Source organism: Dendrobates tinctorius, unplaced genomic scaffold (genome assembly GCF_039654945.1).
Source record: "Dendrobates tinctorius isolate UK_male_01 unplaced genomic scaffold, ASM3965494v1 ptg000022l, whole genome shotgun sequence".
Lineage (NCBI taxonomy): Eukaryota > Metazoa > Chordata > Amphibia > Anura > Dendrobatidae > Dendrobates > Dendrobates tinctorius.
Window position 1 is genome coordinate 41368866 of NW_027361690.1, and position 19738 is coordinate 41388603.

At 40.4% G+C, this 19738-nt stretch overlaps 1 protein-coding gene across 2 annotated transcripts in view; it reads left to right on the forward strand.

Moving 5' to 3' along the window:
* MAN2A2 (mannosidase alpha class 2A member 2) overlaps positions 1–19738 on the forward strand; it is a 243957-nt gene that overhangs the window by 161015 nt on the left and 63204 nt on the right. For both annotated transcript variants that reach the window (XM_073568628.1, XM_073568627.1), the window contains exons 6-7: positions 4524–4651; positions 18222–18395. In XM_073568628.1, coding sequence (XP_073424729.1) covers positions 4524–4651; positions 18222–18395 — 302 coding nt within the window. The remainder of the gene's footprint in view (positions 1–4523; positions 4652–18221; positions 18396–19738) is intronic.

Consider the following 19738-nt stretch of genomic DNA (forward strand, 5'->3'; position numbering starts at 1 on the left):
GCTCTTATGGTCATTATGACTCAATTCCCATGTTTTCCTGTTTCCTGTCCATTTATAATAAAATTGTGTTTCATATTTTTCTAAAACTTGATTTTTGGACTTCATTTGATCGTTTCTTTTTTTCTTGTTAATTTAGGAGTGGGGTGATGCTGCAGGCCACAGGCTGGAATGAGGGGGTGTCCTGCGCTGCTGCCTGATGCTGATGCGGGTGTCTCCGGTGCTGCAGGGGGGTCCGGGTGCTGCTGCCCGGTGCTGCTGCGGGTGTCTCCGGGGCTGCTGGGGTTCTGCCAACATTTTGTGAAAGGCCTGAGCTGACTCCCCAGTAGCCCCGGAGACACCTGCAGAACCGCCGGACACCCCTTCATCCCAGTCTCTGGCCTGCAGCAACGGTACTGGTAAGGTATATACACATTATAAGATGCACCCCCATTTTCCCCCCAAATTTGGGGGAAAAAAGTGCGTTTTATAATCCGATAAATACGGTAAGTCATGTGAGTGAGAAGAGGACCGGAGCTACGCTGGAAATCGGGCAAGGCTGCGATCAGGGAGTACCATATATTACCTTATTTACACAGCACTACATATTCATTTAGGCAGGTTTAGGTGATAAAATGTTTTGTTGTAGCACTTCTTTAACCCCTTACCTAAAAATGACGTAATATTCCGTCCATGTGACCATGGACCTAATTACCATGGACGGAATATTACGTCATCGCGATCAGCAGCGCCCACGTGGTGAGCGCCGCTGATCGCGGCCGAGTGTCAGCTAATTATCATAGCTGACACCCGGCACAATGTGTCAGGGGCGGTCACGGACCTCCCCCGACACATTAACCCCTTGCACACCGCGATCAAACACGATCGCGGTGTACCGGGGGTTAAAGGGAAGCATCGGCAGGGAGGGGGCTCCCTCCTTGCTTCCCTGAGCCCCCCACGGCAGCGCAATGTGCAGCGCTGCTGCGGGGGACTCCTTTCCTGCAGGTCCCTGGATCCAATATGGCGACGGGGACCTCCGGGGGCCTGCAGGAAGCTGGCTTCCTCAGTGCCTGCAAAGCGCAGGCATGAGGAAGCTTGTGCAGTGCCTGTGACAGATCGCTGATCTGTCACAGTGATCTGTGATGTGACAGATCAGCGATCTCTCACAGGACAGTGATGTCCCCCCTGGGACATTGTAATAAAGTAAAAAAAAATTTAAAAAAAGTGTAAAAATAATTTGAAAAAAATCGCCAAATAAATTAAAAAAAATATATATATATTCCCCAATAAATTCATTTTTTGGAAATAATAAAAACAAAAAAACAATAAAAGTACACATATTTGGTATCGCCGCGTCCGTAACGACCCGCCCTATAAAACTGTCCCAATAGTTAACCCCTTAAGCGAACCCCTTAAAAAATAAAAATAAAAAACAAAGCAAAAAATAATGATTTATTATCATACCGCCGAACAAAAAGTGCAATAACGCGCGATCAAAAAGACGCATATAAATATCCATGGTACCGCTGAAAACGTCATCTTGTCCCGCAAAAAACGAGTCACCATACAGCATCATCAGAGAAAAAATAAAAAAGTTATAGCTCGCAGAATAAAGTGATGCAAAAATTATTATTTTTTATATAAAATTGTTTTCATTGCATAAAAGCGCCAAAACATAAAAAAAGACCTAAATGAGGTATCGCTGTAACCGTACTGACCCGAAGAATAAAACCGCCTTATAAATTTTACCACACCCGGAACGGCGTAAACGCACCACCCAAAAGAAATTCATGAAACGCTGGTTTTTGTAAATTCTGCGTCCCAAAAAACGAAATAAAAAGCGATCAAAAAATGTCACATGCCCGAACATGATACCAATAAAAGCGTCAACTCGTCCCGCAAAAAAATAAGACCTCACATGACTCGGTGGGTCAAAATATGGAAAAATTATAGCTCTCAATATGTGGTGATGCAAAAACTATTTTTACAATAAAAAGCGTCTTTTAGCGTGCGACAGCTGCCAAACATAAAAACCGCCATAAATAGTAAATCACACCCCCCATTATCACCCCCTTAGTTAGGGAAAAATAATAAAATTAAAAAAATGTATTTATTTCCATTTTCCCATTAGGGTTAGGGCTAGGGTTAGGGCTAGGGTTAGGGTTAGAATTGGGGGTTTCCACTATTTGCGCACATCAGGTGCTCTCCAAACGCAACATGGCATCTGATCTCAATTCCAGCCAATTCTGCGTTGAAAAAGTCAAATGCTGCTCCTTCCCTTCCAAGCTCTGCCATGCACCCAGTGTTTTACCCCCTCATATGGGGTATCAGCCTACTCAGGACAATTTGCAAAACAACTTTTGGGGTCCTATTTCTCCTGTTGCCCTTAGGAAAATAAAAATTTTGGGGCAAAAATATCATTTTTGTGGAAAAAAATGTTTTTGTTATTTTCACGCCTGGGCGTTATAAACTTCTGTGAAGCACTTGGGGGTTCAAAGTTCTCACCACACATCTAGATAAGTTCCTTGGGGGGTCTAGTTTCCAAAATGGGGTCATTTGTGGGGGGTTTCCACTGTTTTGGTACATCAGGGGCTTTCCAAACGCGACATGGTGTCTGATCTCTATTCCAGCCAAAAAAGTCAAATGGCGCTGCTTGCCTTCCGAGCTCTGCCATGTGCCCAAATAGCCATTTACACCCACATATGGGGTATCAGCGTACTCAGGACAAATTGCACAATAACTTTTAGGGTCCTGTTACCCTTGGGAAAATAAAAATTGGGGGTGAAAAGATCATTTTGTGGAAAAAATATGATTTTTTAATTGTACGTCTGTACATTATAAACTTCTGTGAAGCCCTTGTGGGTTCAAAGTTCTCACCACATATCTAGATAAGTTCCTTAGGGGGTCTAGTTTCAAAAATGGGGTCACTTGTGGGGGGTTTCCACTGTTTAGGTACATCAGGGGCTCTCCAAACGCGACATGGCGTCCGATCAGAATTCCAGCCAATTTTGCATTGAAAAAGTCAAACGGCGCTCCTTCCATTCTGAGCTCTGCCATGCGCCGAAACAGTGGTTCCCCCCCACATATCAGGTATCAGCGTGCTCAGGACAAATTGCACAATAATTTTTGCAGTCCAATTTCTCCTGTTACACTTGGTAAAATAAAAAAAATTGAAGTAATTTTTTTTGTGAAAAAAAGTTAAATGTTAATTTTTTTTAAATATTCAAAAAATTCCTGTGACGCACCTGAAGGGTTAATAAACTCCTTGAATGTGGTTTTAAGCACCTTAAGGGGTGCAGTTTTTAGAATGGTGTCACTTTTGGGTATTTTCTATCATATAAACCCCTCAAAGTGGCTTCAAATGTGATGTGGTCCGTAAAAATAAAATGGTGTTGCAAAAATGAGAGATCGCTGGTCAACTTTTAACCCTTATATCTTACTAACAAATAAAAATTTTGGTTCCAAAATTGTGCTGATGTAAAGTAAACATGTGGCAAATGTTACTTATTAACTTTTTTTGTGTGCCATATCTCTGTGATTTAAGGGCATAAAAATTCAAAGTTGGAAAATTGCGGAATTTTCAAAATTTTCGCCAAATTTCCGTTTTTCTCATAAATAAACGCAAGTTATATGAATGAAATTTTACCACTAACATGAAGTACAATATGTCACGAGAAAACAATGTCAGAATCACCGGGATCCACGGAAGCGTTTCAGCGTTATGACCTCATAAAGGGACAGTGGTCAGAATTGTAAAAATTGGCCCGGTAGTTAACGTGCAAACCACCCTTGGTAGTGAAGGGGTTAAAGAATAAGGCTGTGTGCCCACGTAAGCGTTTTTTCACGTTTTTAAAGCGTTTGTCCCGGTCAAAATGCTTCAAAAACGCATAGAAGAAGCATCCCATTCATTTTAAATGAATTCCGCACTTTGTGTGCACATTGATGCGTTTTTTTCCGCGCAAAAAACGCTTAGCGGTAAAAAAATGCAGCATGCTCATAAATTTTGCGGAAAAGTCCGCGTTTTTAGCTATTTTCTATGAGTCAGAAGACGCGCAGGAAAAAAAACGCATCAAAACCGCTCGGTTTTTCCCGCAAAAAATGCGGAAATAAAACGAGCGTTTTCTGGGAAGGAGTCCGGTTTTGAAGCAGAAATCTTCTGCATACGTGGGCACATAACCTAACTATTGTTTACATTTTTATTTTAGTATTGAATAGTACACATGAAAATAAACAATTTTGTAATATATCTCCAGAGAGTAATCTTTTTCCCCTCCTGTATAGATCTTTCACTGTCAATTTATAGGTAAAATCTCTATTTAGTGAAGACAGGTTTTAACATTACTGAGATAGATAACATAAGATTCTCATAAGATTCTATGGTGGCAACACAGACATCCTGCTGCCAGTCGTCCTGAAATGACAGTTACACTTTAACTGTCATATTTAGAAAAGTAGTTTACACACATTTATACCTACCATATATTTATATTTTTATTCCTCATTACGTTGATCTTCAGATCTGTTGACCAGTATGTCTGTTTTCATAGGTTAGTTACCAATGGGCAACTGGAAATGACAACTGGTGGCTGGGTGATGCCTGATGAAGCCAATACACACTATTTTGCTATGATTGACCAGATGATAGAAGGTCATCAGTGGCTGAAGAAAAATATTGGTAAGAATGTCAAAAACAAATAAAGAAATAGAACAATGTGATGCATGTGTCTCCATCAGATCATTAGATGGTGTGGTTCATGAATGGAGTCCAGAAAATCCTGCATGTAAAACTAAAATGTTCACCTCACCAGTCAAAACAATGTCTGTATGCAGTGCCAGCAAACAAAACTTCTACAGAGAATGGTGTGTTAAATCCATGAGATAGACACCAAATGGTTGTTAATTTGTAGTGTTGACATTTTCTAGAAAGACAAATTTAAAAAAACATCTTTTCACAGACACGATAGACAGCTCAACTAGACATGTAAAAATGCAACTGCTGTGTAATATGATTTTATACTCGCAAGAGTTAGAAACAAAAAAACCTGATCAATATGAATTTTTGTTGTGTTTATCTAAATTAACCCTGATATAAATACTTGGAAAAAAGTATTTATGCCTATTTTTTACTAAATGACAAATGTTGTTCATAGCGAGTACTTAGAAAACGTTTAACTGGTAAAACTGAGTTTGTTTTGGAAAAAGATGAAAGGCCAAAACCCAGGTTTGGGATGGAACTTGTCTCACCTTGTAGTTTTGAGGTTAGCAAGCTTGTTTGTTTTAAACTCTTGTGAGTGTAATAATTGTGCATTTGTCATGACTCTGTTGTTGGGAGACCCAGGACCAGGAATGTTCCCAGTCCCTAAGGGCCCCGTCACACACAGCGAGATCGCTGATTTTGTGACGCATCAGCGATCTCTCCAGCGATCTCGCTGTGAGTGACATCCATCAGCGACCGGCCCCCCCGCCGGGTATCGCTGATCGTGCAGGATCGTCCTGGGCCATTTTTTGATTGTTGGTCTCCCGCTGGCCAGCATGCATCGCTGCGTGTGGCAGAGGGAAACCAACGATCAGCGACGCTGCATGCTGGTATCTAGGGTAAACAGTGGGTAACTAAGAGCCGTGCGGCTCTTGGATACCCGCTGTTTACCCTAGATACCAGCTTGCTCGCTGGTCCTGATCGCTGGTGAGTCTGTCTAACTATGTCCTAGCGATCCCATCCATGTCGGATCATTGGTGGGATCGCTGGGACATCGTTGTGTGTAACGGGGCCTTAACAACAGGCATAGAAATATTCACTCACATATAACATAGGTATGCATCGGGGAGTGGAGGATGGGGTAAAACCGAAGCAGGAGAAGGAAAGGGAATTATCACACTTACTAAACCAAGCAACAGTCACAGATAAACCCACCAAACTCCTTCTCATATAATCACCAACTACTATCCTCCCAGCCAAGCAGCATAAGCTATCTCTGACAATGTTTGTCAGTTAGGACCCAGATTATATAGGGAATATGAGTGGCTAACCATGCTCAGCTGAGTGCCCTAGCTTCCAGAGCTTCCAACATGGCTGATTAACCCCTGTACTGGCAAAATAAATTTACACCTTTTAAAAAGGTGAATTGCTTCTTTTCAGAGCAGGAGTAGGAGCAATTAGACTCTGCGGTCTTCTGGCTCCTCCCTGTTGCGGTAACCCTGTGACAGCATTCTTTTTAAAGTGGTGGCGGTTTTATGTCAAATAGTGCTTATTATCTGTCGTATCTTTGAGCGGAGGGTTCTTGGATTTGGTGGAATCATTCTTTTAGAGAACCAAAGAGATGAGCAACATATACTGGTGTCTGCACTTTGAGGCAAAAACTATTTGACATTTATGCAACTGAGCAAAACTTTAAGGCAGATGTGAAAAAATGGCTCAAAGTATGAAAGGCTTTCAAAAATAGGTGTTTTTTTTTACTTTATGTTTTATCGATTAACCAAATGCAAAGTGGGCGAATAAAAGAGAAATCTAAATCAAATCAATTTTTGGTGTGACCACCCTTTGCTTTTAAAACAGTATCAAAGCATCAAGTCATCTAGGATCTCTCGCACACAGTTTTTGACAGAATTTGGCAGGGATGTAGTTTCAAACATCATGAATAACTAATCACAGACTTTCTGTGGCTGTAGGTCTTGCACAAATCCTTCTAGCTCCCCATTTAATCCCAGACTGGCTTTATGATTTTTAGATCAAGGCCTTGTTGGGGTCATATCATCACTTCCATGAGTCCTTGTTCTTCTTTACACTGAACATAGATATTAATGATATTGGCTGTGTGTTTGGGGTCATTGTCTTGCTTCAGAATACATTTGGAGCCAATCAGACGCGTCCCTGATGGTATTGCATGATGGATCTTCCTGCATTTGTTAGCATTGAGGACACCAAGAAATGGGCAATGTTGAGGATTGTAGACAAAGTGGTCAGCCAAGGAAACTTAATGCAGCAGATGTAAGATACACTGTTATGATTAGGTAACCGTGGAGGATAACGGGGGAATAGACTAGGCAACCAGATAACCAGAGAGGTTGGCAGCTTAGCGGATTGCAGACCCCTAAACTGACAGCACAACTAGAATTAGCCGTGGGACGTACCTACGATGCCCTAGACGCCTCGGCACAGCCACAGAATTAACTAAGCCTAAAGAAAGAAATGGGAAAGCTAAATTGCCCCGGAGTAGACCCCCAAAGGAATAGACAGCCCCCGAACATATATTGCCGGTGAGACAAGATGAAGCACAAAACACAGGCAGAGAATAGAGTAAGCAAATGATGGGGCCCAAACTGTCTAGATAGGACAGGAAAGGATACTGTCTGCAATCACGCAAAAACCCTATGAAAAATCCAGCACATCTGATATGCAGAAATACTGAGGCCACATGACCTCACCCCCACTAAATCAGAACTCTGGTGTGAACTGGTTGCTAAAAAGGCTAACATACGCTGTGGCATTTGGAACAGAGTCCAGCGCAGGTCCCATAAGGGAACCAGGCTGAACTCACACGGCTAAGCAAAAATCAGAGACAAGCAAAAATGGATCCAATGCAAAAAAAGATTCAAGAAGACAAATAACTTATCTGAAAGATGCAGGATGGAGCAGGAGACAACCAGACTTCAAAATATGCTCAGGAAGCAAACCAAAACACCGGCAAGAGCTGAGAGAAGGTTGTTCACTTAAATCTTCCCAGTGTGTAATACCTGACCTCCAATCCTGCTCAGGTGATTGACTTCTGTCAGCTAGACCAGCTCCATTTCCAGCGGCAACCACCAGAGGGAGCCCAAACTCAGAAGCCAGGTTAAAAGTGTTCACAACAATACACCATGCTTACTTCTCTTCAAAACTGAAAGATGTTCAGCAGTGCAATCAGCTCAGAACCCATCTCTACCCTTTTACTGTTTGTAGACATCTGGCCAGTAAGGGTCTTTATAGAAGAATTGCAGTCAAAAATCATACCTTCGACTTGGAAACAAGGCAGCTTGACTCAACTATTCTCGAAAACATAGGAATCAGAGTGCAGAAATATGGCAGCAGGTGCTCTGGATTAAGAAGTTAAATGTAAAATATTTGGCTGTAGTACAAGGCTGTTCATGTACTGTAGATTGTAAGGTGGCTATTGGACACATAGTTGATGGGAGGTACAGTATGTATCACCTAAGTGGTTGTTATCTGTGATGTAAACCTGGAGTATTGTACTAGTGCACATAGCACTAACAGGTTTGTTTGGTGCATCAGGGCCAGGTTTTATGGGCAGTCTGAGAGATGGGCGGGTTTGGCTGTTCACATGTTGAAATTGAGTCTGTTGTTTGACACTTGGTCCTTGTGTGTATGTAGAGAGAATGCCTACTGAGTGTTATATCCAGACTGAGCCAACGTACTGGATGCTATCCCGCCTGTGTGATTTGCACTGGCTTTAAAGAGACTTTGTCAAGAATTGCTTCATTTGTTTAGCTTGCACCGAAAGGCTGTTTATTTTGCCTTTGCTTGTGACTTGTTTATGAAGCACCAATAAACCAGCATGGACATTTAAATAGAAACGCTTCCTGTTGCCTTACAACACACCCAAGTGAATAGCAATCCCATAAGGGCTAATGAGAAGTACAATAATGAGTGTCTGCAAGCAACAGTGAAACATGCTGGAGTCTCACCGCATTCAGAAATGTCCGATCTATCAAAATAGAAAATAAATTAATCTGATCGGTAAACAGCATAATGGGAATAAAAATTAAAACTCCAGAATTATTGTTTTTTTTTTGTTGCTGTAACATTGCAATAAAAGGGGATCAAAACATTGTATCTACCTCAAAATGTTATCAGACCCTCATCCAGTTCCAGATTCAAAAAAAATGAGAATAAGAGTCTTGGAAAATGGTGACAAAAGCAGAATTTTGAATTTTTTTCACTACTTAAAAAAAAAAAAAAAATCCTACACCTGCTTGGTATTTGCATACTTGTACTGACCTGGGGAATCATATTTCCAGTTCAATTTTACCATATCTTGAACATGGTAAATAAAAAGACAAAAAATAAAATAATTGCAGTACTTAGAATTTTTTCTTGGTTTTACAGCATACTATGTGGCAGAACAAATGGTGTCATTCAAAAGTACAACTCCTACCCCCCCCCCCCCCCCCCCCCCAAAAAAAAAAAAAAAAAAAAAACAGTAAAAAGTTATGGCTCTTGGAAGAAGGGGAGGAAAAAAATGGAAAATCGCCCCAGGGGTGAAGGGGTTAAGCGTACTTTGCAGCATTTTTTCCACACTTGCCTAAAACTTTTGCAATGTACTGTATACTCTGAATTTAAAGTGTAATTTGATAAAAAATGATTAGACGTGTTTTAGCAAAAGTAATATTGTATCTGGCTTTCTTGTAATCCATTATTTAAGTTTGTTACCAAATTAATCATACTCATTAAAATAATATATTTAAAATTCCTCATTTTAAAGGATACCTACAGTATAGCATCTTATTAGTACTTTGTCAAGGAACGACACTGGAGGGGTCACGCAGATCCCAACCGCTGCCAATTGTCAAGGTTCGACTGCAGGGGGGTTGTTACTGAACCACCCACGCTGTTACCTTAGTGTCACGAACAGCCATCTGCTGCCCCTTATTGTCCGAACAATTAAGCGATTGACTGACGATTAATGGAGGAGGCTGCAGTGCGGATGTTTCCATAAAGGCTGGTTATTGGGAAATTAATAGTGAGCGTATGGTATATACATCTCCGATTCCCACGCATGGGCTTTGTTTTATACAGGCTGACTGGACTCCTGCTTCTGGTAGCTTATGGCTTCAGGGTGCGGTTAACAGATTAAAAGGAACAGAAGTATTAAATTTAATATTCAATCCAGAATAGGCAGTGTTTATAAAAATATACAAAAGATTTTACAAAGGGGACAAAACAATACAGCATATACAGTTACATAAAATAAAACAGAATTAACAAAAGAAAACTTACTATGCCGATCACAGAGATGATTAAACTTAGCTAAAGAGAGTAATTCGATTGGAGACGTTCAGTGAAAGAGATTCATGCATACACTGATGTGTATCTACAGGAAGGCAGATCATAATTTTAACTTGACCTTTTATCGTCACCTGATACACTTGAGTTACACCCACACACCCCCTCATTTCATGAAGACCTCGCATGGGCCAGGTTGTGGAATGTCCTCAGCCCTTCAGGATTTCATGAAATTTCCAACATTAACAATATCTTCCTTCCCAAGGATCGCAGAAGTTCGAGATCACCGCCATGTTTTTTATTGGGATTTTACCTTTCCATCGATACTAAACATGACGTGGCTGGTGTAAGCAGTCTAGCCAATATTGATTTGGGGCTTATAGGCAGGTGTCACAGTTATGAGAAAATATATATATTCTTCCCCGGTTGTATCCCTGATTATTCTTCCAATATTCATAAAGTTCCTTTCGAGACATAAAGTCTTGTGTAAATGAATAGCATTTCCTTTGACGGGAACAAAAGTTTTATTTTAACGGAGGATGTATTTTCTAGGGACAATAGACTCTTTCACTTCTCTATTCGAAAACATATGTCCCTTTTCTTATACATCCCTCTGAAAACACCTTTCTTGTCTTAGTTAGAATCATAGAATCGTAGAGTTGGAAGGGACCTCCTGGGCCATCTGGTCCAACCCCCTGCTGAAAGCAGGATTCGCTAAATCATCCCAGTCAGATGTCTGTCCAGCCTCTGTTTGAAGACTTTCATTGAAGGAGAACTCACCACTTCTCGTGGCAGCCTGTTCCACTCATTGATCACTCTAACTGTCAAAAAGTTTTTTCTAATATCTAATCTGTGTCTCCTCCCATTCTGTTTCATCCCATTGCTTCTAGTCTTTCCTTGTGCAAATGAGAATAAAGTTGATCCTTCTACAATGTGACAGCCCTTTAGATATTTGTAGACAGCTATTAAGTCTCCTCTCAGTCTTCTCTTTTGCAAACTAAACATTCCCAAATCCTGCAACCTTTCCTCATAAGATAGGGTTTGCAGACAGGTCACCATTCTGGTCGCTCTTTTCTGAACTTGCTCCAGTTTGTTGATGTCTTTTTTAAAATGTGGTGCCCAAAACTGGACACAGTATTCCAAATGAGGTCTGACCAAAGAGGAGTAGAGGGCAATAATGACTTCACGTGATCTAGACTGTATGCTTCTGTTAATACATCCTAGAATTGCATTTGCCTTTTTTGCTGCTGCATCACACTGTTGACTCATATTCAGTCTGTGATCTATTAGTATACCCAAGTCTTTTTCACATGTGCTGTCACTTAGCCCTATTCCTCCCATTCTATATATGCTTTTTTCATTTTTATTGCCCAGATGTAGTACTTTGCATTTCTCCCTATTAAAAACCATTCTGTTAGTTGCTGCCCACTTCTCCAGTTTATTTCTATCTTTTTGAATCCTCTCTCTCTCTTCTCTAGTATTAGCTATCCCTCCTAGCTTTGTGTCATCAGCAAATTGAATCAGTTTACCCTCAATTCCTTCATCTAAATCGTTGATAAAGATGTTGAACAATACAGGGCCCAGGACAGAGCCCTGTGGTACCCCACTTGAGACATTCTTCCAACTGGATGTGCAGCCATTTACGACCACTCTTTGGGTCCGATCACTAAGCCAGTTATGAATCCACCTAACAGTTGCCTTGTCCATTCCATACTTAGTCATTTTTTCAATAAGGATTGTATGAGAGACTTTGTCAAATGCTTTGCTGAAGTCAAGATATACTATATCTACAGCATTTCCATGATCCACCCAATCAGTGATACCGTCATAGAAGGAAATTAAGTTAGTCTGACATGACTTATTAGTTACAAACCCATGCTGACTCTGTTTAATCACTTCATTCTTATCCAGGTATTGACATACATGTTGTTTAATAATTTGTTCAAAGATCTTTCCTTGTATAGAAGTCAGACTCACCGGCCTATAGTTGCCTGGGTCCACCTTCTTCCCCTTTTTGAAGATAGGAACAACATTTGCTCTTCTCCAGTGTTCTGGCACTTTTCCTGTTCTCCAAGAATTTTCAAAGATTATGGAGAGGGGTTCAAAAATTTCTTCTGCTATCTCCTTCAGTACTCTGGGGTGTAATTCATCTGGACCTGGACACTTGAATTCATTTAGGTTAGCTAAGTGTTTCCTCACTATCTTTCTGTTTATAGATATCCTGGATTCTTCTATTCCCTTAATAGGACAGTGAATAAGTTGATATTACATTTCCTTTCTGAGAGAAAACAGATGCAAAATAGGAATTTAAAAGTTCAGCCTTCTCAACATTCTGTCTTACCATTTCATCGTTTTCATCCTGTAAAAATCCTATAGCATCTTTGACTTTTCTTTTACTTTTGACATATCCCCAAAATCCTTTATTATTGCTTTTGACATCTCTTGCAAGCCTCAATTCATTTTCAGCTTTAGATAATCTGATTTGTGCCCTGCAGGTTCTGCAGACAGCATTATATTCTTCTTTAGATATGCCTCCCTCTTTCCATTTTATAAACATTTTTTTCTCCCTTTTTAGCATGTGCTTAAGTTCTGTGTTCATCCATCCTGGTTTCCTTAAATGCTTCCTATTCTTCCCTCTTTTCGGAATTGTTAACAACTGTGCTTTGAGAATTTCATTTTTTAAGATTTCCCATCCTTCCTGGACATTTTTGTCTTTAAGCATATCCAGCCATTGGATCCCTCCAATTCTCTTTCTGAATCCCTTAAAATCTGCCTTTCTGAAATCTAACCTTGACGTCTGAGTCTTCACAGGTCTTCCGCCTCTAGTTATCCAAAATTCTAAAATAGCATGGTCGCTACCTCCTAGGGTCCCAGCCACTTTTACCTCCTCAACCATTTCCTCCCTGTTTATAAGGATTAGATCCAAGGTAGCAGTTCCCCTTGTTTTCTCCCTTACCTTTTGGAAGATAAAGTTGTCAGCAAGAGAGGATAAGAATTTCCTTGACCTGTTAGTTTTGCCTGAGAGAGATTCCCAACAAATGTCGGGATAGTTGAAATCTCCCATGACAGCTATGTCATATTTTTTGGAGAACTTGGCCATTTGATGCATAAAGAGTTCATCCATATCTTCAGCTTGCACAGGCGGCCTGTAGTAAATGCCTACAATGGTGTCCTTTCCATTGTTCTGTCTTTGTATTCTTACCCAAACAGTTTCCACAGAACTCCCAGTCTCTGAAGCTTCAATCTCTGTGCAGATATACGTGTTTCTAACATACAATGCGACACCTCCTCCTCGTTTATCAAGTCTGTTTCTTGCAAATAAGTTGTATCCTTCTAGTCTTGTATTCCAATCATGTGTATTGTCACACCAAGTTTGTGATTCCAATGACATCATATTTCTTTTCCTGTGTTAGTAGTTCCAATTCTCCTTGTTTGTTGCCCATGCTTTGTGCATTAGTATAGAAACATTTTAGTTTGTGATTGGTTTCTCTTTCTCCAATATTTTTATTAATTAGATTCTTTTGTCTTTGTTCTTCCTTTCCACTTCTAATAGCAGAGTTCTCAATAGCATTTGTCAGGTGTATGGCTTTTTCTGGTCTTTTGCTTCCCTTCCCATGTTGTTCTAGTTTAAAGCTCTCCTTACAAGTGTAGCAAGGCGACTTCCAAATACATGCTTTCCAGTCTTCGTAAGGTGCACCCCATCTCTAGCAAGTAGTCCATCGTATAAGTAGTTCACTCCGTGATCCAGAAATCCAAATCGTTGCTGACGGCACCATCGACGTAGCCAGTTGTTCACCTGCAGAATCTTATTCCACCTCCTTGTTCCATGGCCATCCACTGGGAGGATGGAAGAGAAGACCACCTGCGCTCCCAGTTCTTTCACTTTCTTGCCTAAGTCTTCAAAGTCTCTGCAGATGGTTTCCAGGTCGTTTCTTGCGGTGTCATTTGTCCCCACATGTAGTAGCAGGAATGGGTAGTCATCTGTAGGTCTGAAGAGTCCTGATATCCTGTCAGACACATCTTTAATTTTTGCACCTGGAAGACAGCACATTTCTCTTGAAGTTATATCCGGTCTGCAGATAGCGGCCTCTGTTCCTCTCAACAGGGAATCCCCCATGACCACCACTCTCCGTTTCTTCTTCACAACATCTTTCTTTCTCCATCCAGGAGGACTCTGAAGGCGTACAAGGTTGCTGTTTGTTGGCAAAGTCTTGTCCTGATGTATTTCTTCATCATTCTCCTGCGTGAGAGCCTGGTACTGGTTCCTGAGCAGTATGGGTGCTGACTGCCTCCCGATCCTCCTGCTACTCTGGGTCACATGTTTCCATTCCTCTGTTTCTTCAGGTGCACTTCGAATTTCTTCTCTTTCTGTAACATGAAGAGATAATTCTGCTCTGTCCAAGAACTCTTCACCTTCCTTAATGATCTTCAACGTAGCTAACCTCTCTTCGAGATTTTGCAACTTTTCCTCCAACAGGGACACAAGCTTGCATTTGTGGCATGTGAAGTTTGGCTTTTCCACTGGTAAATCTGTGAACATGTAGCAGACTCTCCCCACCATAGAGTCTGTGCTTCAAATTGAATTTTAATTAGATTGATCACTTCCCAACTACACGTAATTTCCTCTATGTCAACTAATACGGAATACTGCAGGAGAAAAGAGCGCTAATAGGGTCTTATCCGATGGATATAAAAGGGTGTACAATCAGATTGCACTCACCTGATGTATCTTTACGTTAGCGCATGGATACTCATCAGAGTTGACAGCTGCTGCAGATCCACTGGTCAAACCGGTGACCAAGTCAATGTGCTAAAACTGGAAAAATTTATGGATAACACCCGTGCTGCTGTACAAATTCTGGTCCACACAATTAACGGATAAAACTGATGATTTATTCTCTCAATGCATTTTGAAGTCAATAGGACTTCTTCATTGCATCTCCTGAAACAAAGAAGTCCTATTGACTTCGAAACGCGTTGAGAGAATAAATCATCAGTTTTATCCCTTAATTGTGTGGACCGAAATTTGTACAGCAGCGCTGGTGTTATCCACGTATTTTTTCAGTTTTAATACTTTATGTCAACTAGGCAATTCTATTTCAAGGCAGATTAGACTGCAAGCTCTTGTCTTTCTGCAAAAGAGATAGAGGAGTGAAAGCCCCCTCACTAGTGTCTTCAGGGCTCTTAATATTTTCTATGACAGACTTATTGAGTGCAGTCTACTTTTGGTCATGGTGGTTGCAGGTACTGACCTGAATGGGATATTGCGTAGTGACTACAATATATATGGTTATCTGAGCAGTTCTATAACTGTTATTTTCTGGTTCTTTTATCTCTAGATGACCAATTTCTTTAATTTGACAGATTTATACCTTTCATTTATATGTCGCACACAGAAAAATGCATGGAGGAAAGAGGTCAGGATTTCTATCCTTTTGTTAAGTGGAGAGGATATTGTGAGGAGCAGATGTTGGTATAAAGAGAGAAAGCTTCCATACGAAGAGCTAACGAGGTTCACAGCAAACAATATACACGTATTTTCATGTCTCCTTATAGCAGCTAACAAAGAAGGCTATACAATGGTTACACCTGTATTCTGCCCTTTTCTGTATGAATTCACATAGGACAAGATAAATTCACATTTGAGGCTAGTTAATTGCTTTGCAAGCAAGAATTGCAAATGAATAAAGCTTCATAGCTGACACGGTAACCCTATCTATGTGGAAGGAATTGTTAAACACTGATGCTAGTAATAAGCTGATAAAGGTGCAATTTCTACAAGTTATATGAAGAAAGATTGGCTTGTGTTGTAGATTCTAGGTAGAAAGACATTCTACCAAATTTATAATTACCCACAATGATCTCAGTCACCACAATTTCATTTTAAAATCTTTGAATCTACTAAAGTGATTTTTCAGTCTTTGTAAATAAGGCATAAAGATTTTTAATCCTTGAATTACATTAATCATCTATCCACCTGGTAGCTGGAAGCCCCACTGATCACTAGAACTGTGTCCTCATCCCCGGGTCTTCCCCACCATTGGATGAGATTGAGTACAGTGGCGTGGTGACGCTCTTGCGCTGCAACTCCATCTCTATATATAAAAATCAATGTGTGTGTGTGTGTGTATCACCAATTAATCACGAAGCATCTTTCATTTCACCAGAGCTGTTCAAAAGAAGCTGAGCTCTGATTGGTTGATATGACCAACAGTTTTCCTTGCAACCAATCGCTAAGCATCTCTCATTTCACCAGAGCTGGTTAAAAGTAGCTGAGCTGTGATTGGTTGCTATGCGCAAGTTTTCCCACTTGACAACACCTCAGCAGACACTGACATGGTGAGAGAAATCTAGCATCCCCAGGAACATAAGCTCCAGCTATCGTCTGTCATGACAGAAATGAATCCCCCATCCCGTGTGGTATTGTTAAGTGACACACATGAATGTAGGAAAGTGCACATATTAAATGTCATAGTAATAATAATCTTTATTTTTATATAGCGCTAACATATTCTGCAGCGCTTTACAGTTTGCACTCTCCGATGGGGCTCACAATCTAAATTCCCTATCAGTATGTCTTTGGAATGTGGGATGAAACCGGAGCACCCGGAGGAAACCCACGCAAACACGGGGAGAACATACAAACTCCTTGCAGATGTTGTCCTTGGTGGGATTTGAACCCCGGACCCCAGTGCTGCAAGGCTGCAGTGCTATCCACTGAGCCACCATGCTGCCCACGTGCTAATGTGGATTTCATATTTTCTCACAGACACTTTTATGCATTATTGATGTGTTACTGTGCTCTGATGCTGTGAGTTTTTTTAAAGTGCTACTTTCCCCATAATTCACCTGAATATACCCATATAACACGTAATGCTTTTCCCATAACAACCCATTAAATATGATACTATACTGCATACAGATGCTGTACATCCATGAGCAACTTAGCCGGACAAATTACAAGTTGACGGTGCATGAAAATGTGTGTGAAGGTTTCTGTAGGATATTAGGGGTAGTAGTCCGGTAGCTCTGGCTGACGGGATGATGTGGGATATTATATGCGGCTATGCGGAGTGGGCGGGGCTCTACACTCAGCTTTATATATAATCATTATAATTTGTTATAACTAACCGTAGTTAGTTACTATGCCCTGGCAGTGCCGGGCTCTTCAGCTAGTTGTCTAAAATTTGAGAAAACAGCTGAGTATAGCAGTCTGACAACCCAATAGACTATATGGAACGACCGCGCATATTCACCACCATGCTGCTCCTTATAAATATCTGACTGCATTGGAGAAGGTTCAGGGCTTCTGATTTAGTAATTGGTGTGGAAACCAGAGATCAGACATTTGATACTTATCCCACGGATAAATAATAAATGTAATTTGTGCAAAAACGCATTTAAAGGGAATCTGACACCAGGTTTCTGAGAGCAGCATAACGTAGAAACAGAGGCTAATTCCAGCAAATTGTCTTTTTCTTGACTGCTTGCTGTAGTTTGATACAGTCACTGTTTTATCAGTAAGAGATCATTACTAGAGAACTAGTAAACCTACTGCCAGGCATGCCTCCATAATCAAGAGCTCTGTATAACCCTGACCTCACCACTGATGAACTGCTTTCTGCCTATGCACAGTGTACACGGAAAGCTGTCAATCGGTGATGTGAGCGGAGTTATACAGAGCTCAGCATTCAGAGAACTTGAAGATCTGCAGCGGAGAAAACCGTGAATTTATCAAAATTACAGCAAGAAGCCCAGTAAGTGACACATCACTGGGAGCAGAGTCTCTGTTCCTATATCATGCTGCTCTCAGATGAGGGAGCAAAAACTTAGTGACAGATTCCCTTTAATCTTTTAGTAAAGATATTTCTCAGGAAATAGTAATGTAATATAATTACCTATATCTCAAAATTTCTTTAGAAGCATCAGACCCTAAAGAACCTGTATCATTTGTGCAGTACACAATGACCCACTGTATTAATTGGGTGCTGTGTAGTGCCCAATTTCTAATTCAGCCCATTGTCAGAGGACCTAACAAAGAAAATCTGCTCATTAATTTAAGAGAATATCAAAAAGCTTCTTTTGAAATAGAAACTCATGCCGTTGGTTATGAACTGATTACTAAATAATGTGAATTGCATGTTTATTATATAAGCAGTGACATTTATGAAGTTAATTAGACATTTTATATTTTTTTTATTTTTCCATTTCCTTTTTGGTTAATTAAAAAAAAATGTCTTTCTTGTAGGCGTCATTCCAAGGTCAGGGTGGGCAGTGGATCCTTTTGGACACAGTTCAACCATGCCGTACCTTTTAAAACTCTCTAATATAACCAGCATGCTGATCCAGCGGGTGCATTACTCTATTAAGAAACATTTTGCAGCCACTCGAAGCTTAGAGTTTATGTGGCGGCAGACATGGGGTAAGAAAGCACCAATCGTTTCCTTCGCACTCGTCCTAAGCATGTGGGTCTGGAGACTTGTCATGTACTCAGCAGATGTGTTGCCAGATTGTCTGACTGTATAAGTGCACAATAGAGGCCACCTTTACAAAAATGAAAGGAGTGATTTTCCACTTAACTGATTTCTTTTTCATATTTTGTAAAAGACTGATAAATGTTCCTGCTGAATCCGTTGGATAATTACTTTTCTAAGGGTAAGTTCACACTTGGTGTTTTTGCTGCTTTTTTTTTTTCTTCAGCAAAACCTGATCTTTTTGGCAGGAAAGACGCGGATTTGGTGCATGGTTTTTTTTGGTGTGTTTTTGGTGCCTTTTTTTCCTCTTTGTCCATGCTAATGTCCTTGACTTTTCAGCAGCAAAAACGCTGCAAATAATGATACCTGCGTTTTTGCAGCGTTTTATCAATACCCATTCAAGCCAATGGGTGAAAAATGCTGAAAGTGACATGCTCTATGTCTAAAAAATGCATCAAAGCACAAAATCCTGATTACACAAAAAAACAATGTGTGTGCATGAGATTTCTGAACTCTCTTAGGCTTTGCGGGTACTGTATAAGCAGCTGAACATTAGCATTAAAAAAACGCAGCAAAAACGCCCAGTGTGAACATACCGTTACTCTTTTAAAGAAGCCATCCTCCTATCAAAATTGTTATCCTCTTAATATATTGCAGTCATCCTATTATACAGCACTGTGTACTTACAATTGCTCATTTTGCCTTTCTACCCAGTTAATTCTTCTCTTTTCCATTAAGTCTATGACATTATGTGATTAAAAGCTGACTAGCTGAATCCTTCTAACCTCTATGTAGAAACAAGAGGTCAATTTTCCCTGCATGAGCCATAAGTCACTGCAAAACTCCCTGGCATGGGGGATGAAGGGAGCAGCCGGGTCAGGAGTAGAGGGGAATGATTTCTGCAGGAACAAGAGACTTCCTATTTCTACATAGAGCAGAGAAAAGAGAAGAATTTTTTTTTAGTACGTATGTACTGGCAATACCCTTTTTATGAATACTCTGTTTGCATCTTGCTTATGTCCGATTATATATGTATATTGCATATTTTTAAGAATACTGAAATGAAATGTGATGTTTTTCGAGACTTGTTTTGCACTCAGTGTCCTCATGTTGGTTTTCTGATGTGTTTTGACGAATATTTCCTTTAAAAACAATGTGTAAATAACAGAGAATTGCTGTATGTTAAAGGGAATCTGTCACCTCATTTTTCCCCCCCTATGAGATGTGGCCACAGCCATCAGGGGCTTATCTACAGCATTCTGTAATGCTGTAGATAAGCCCCCGATGTAAC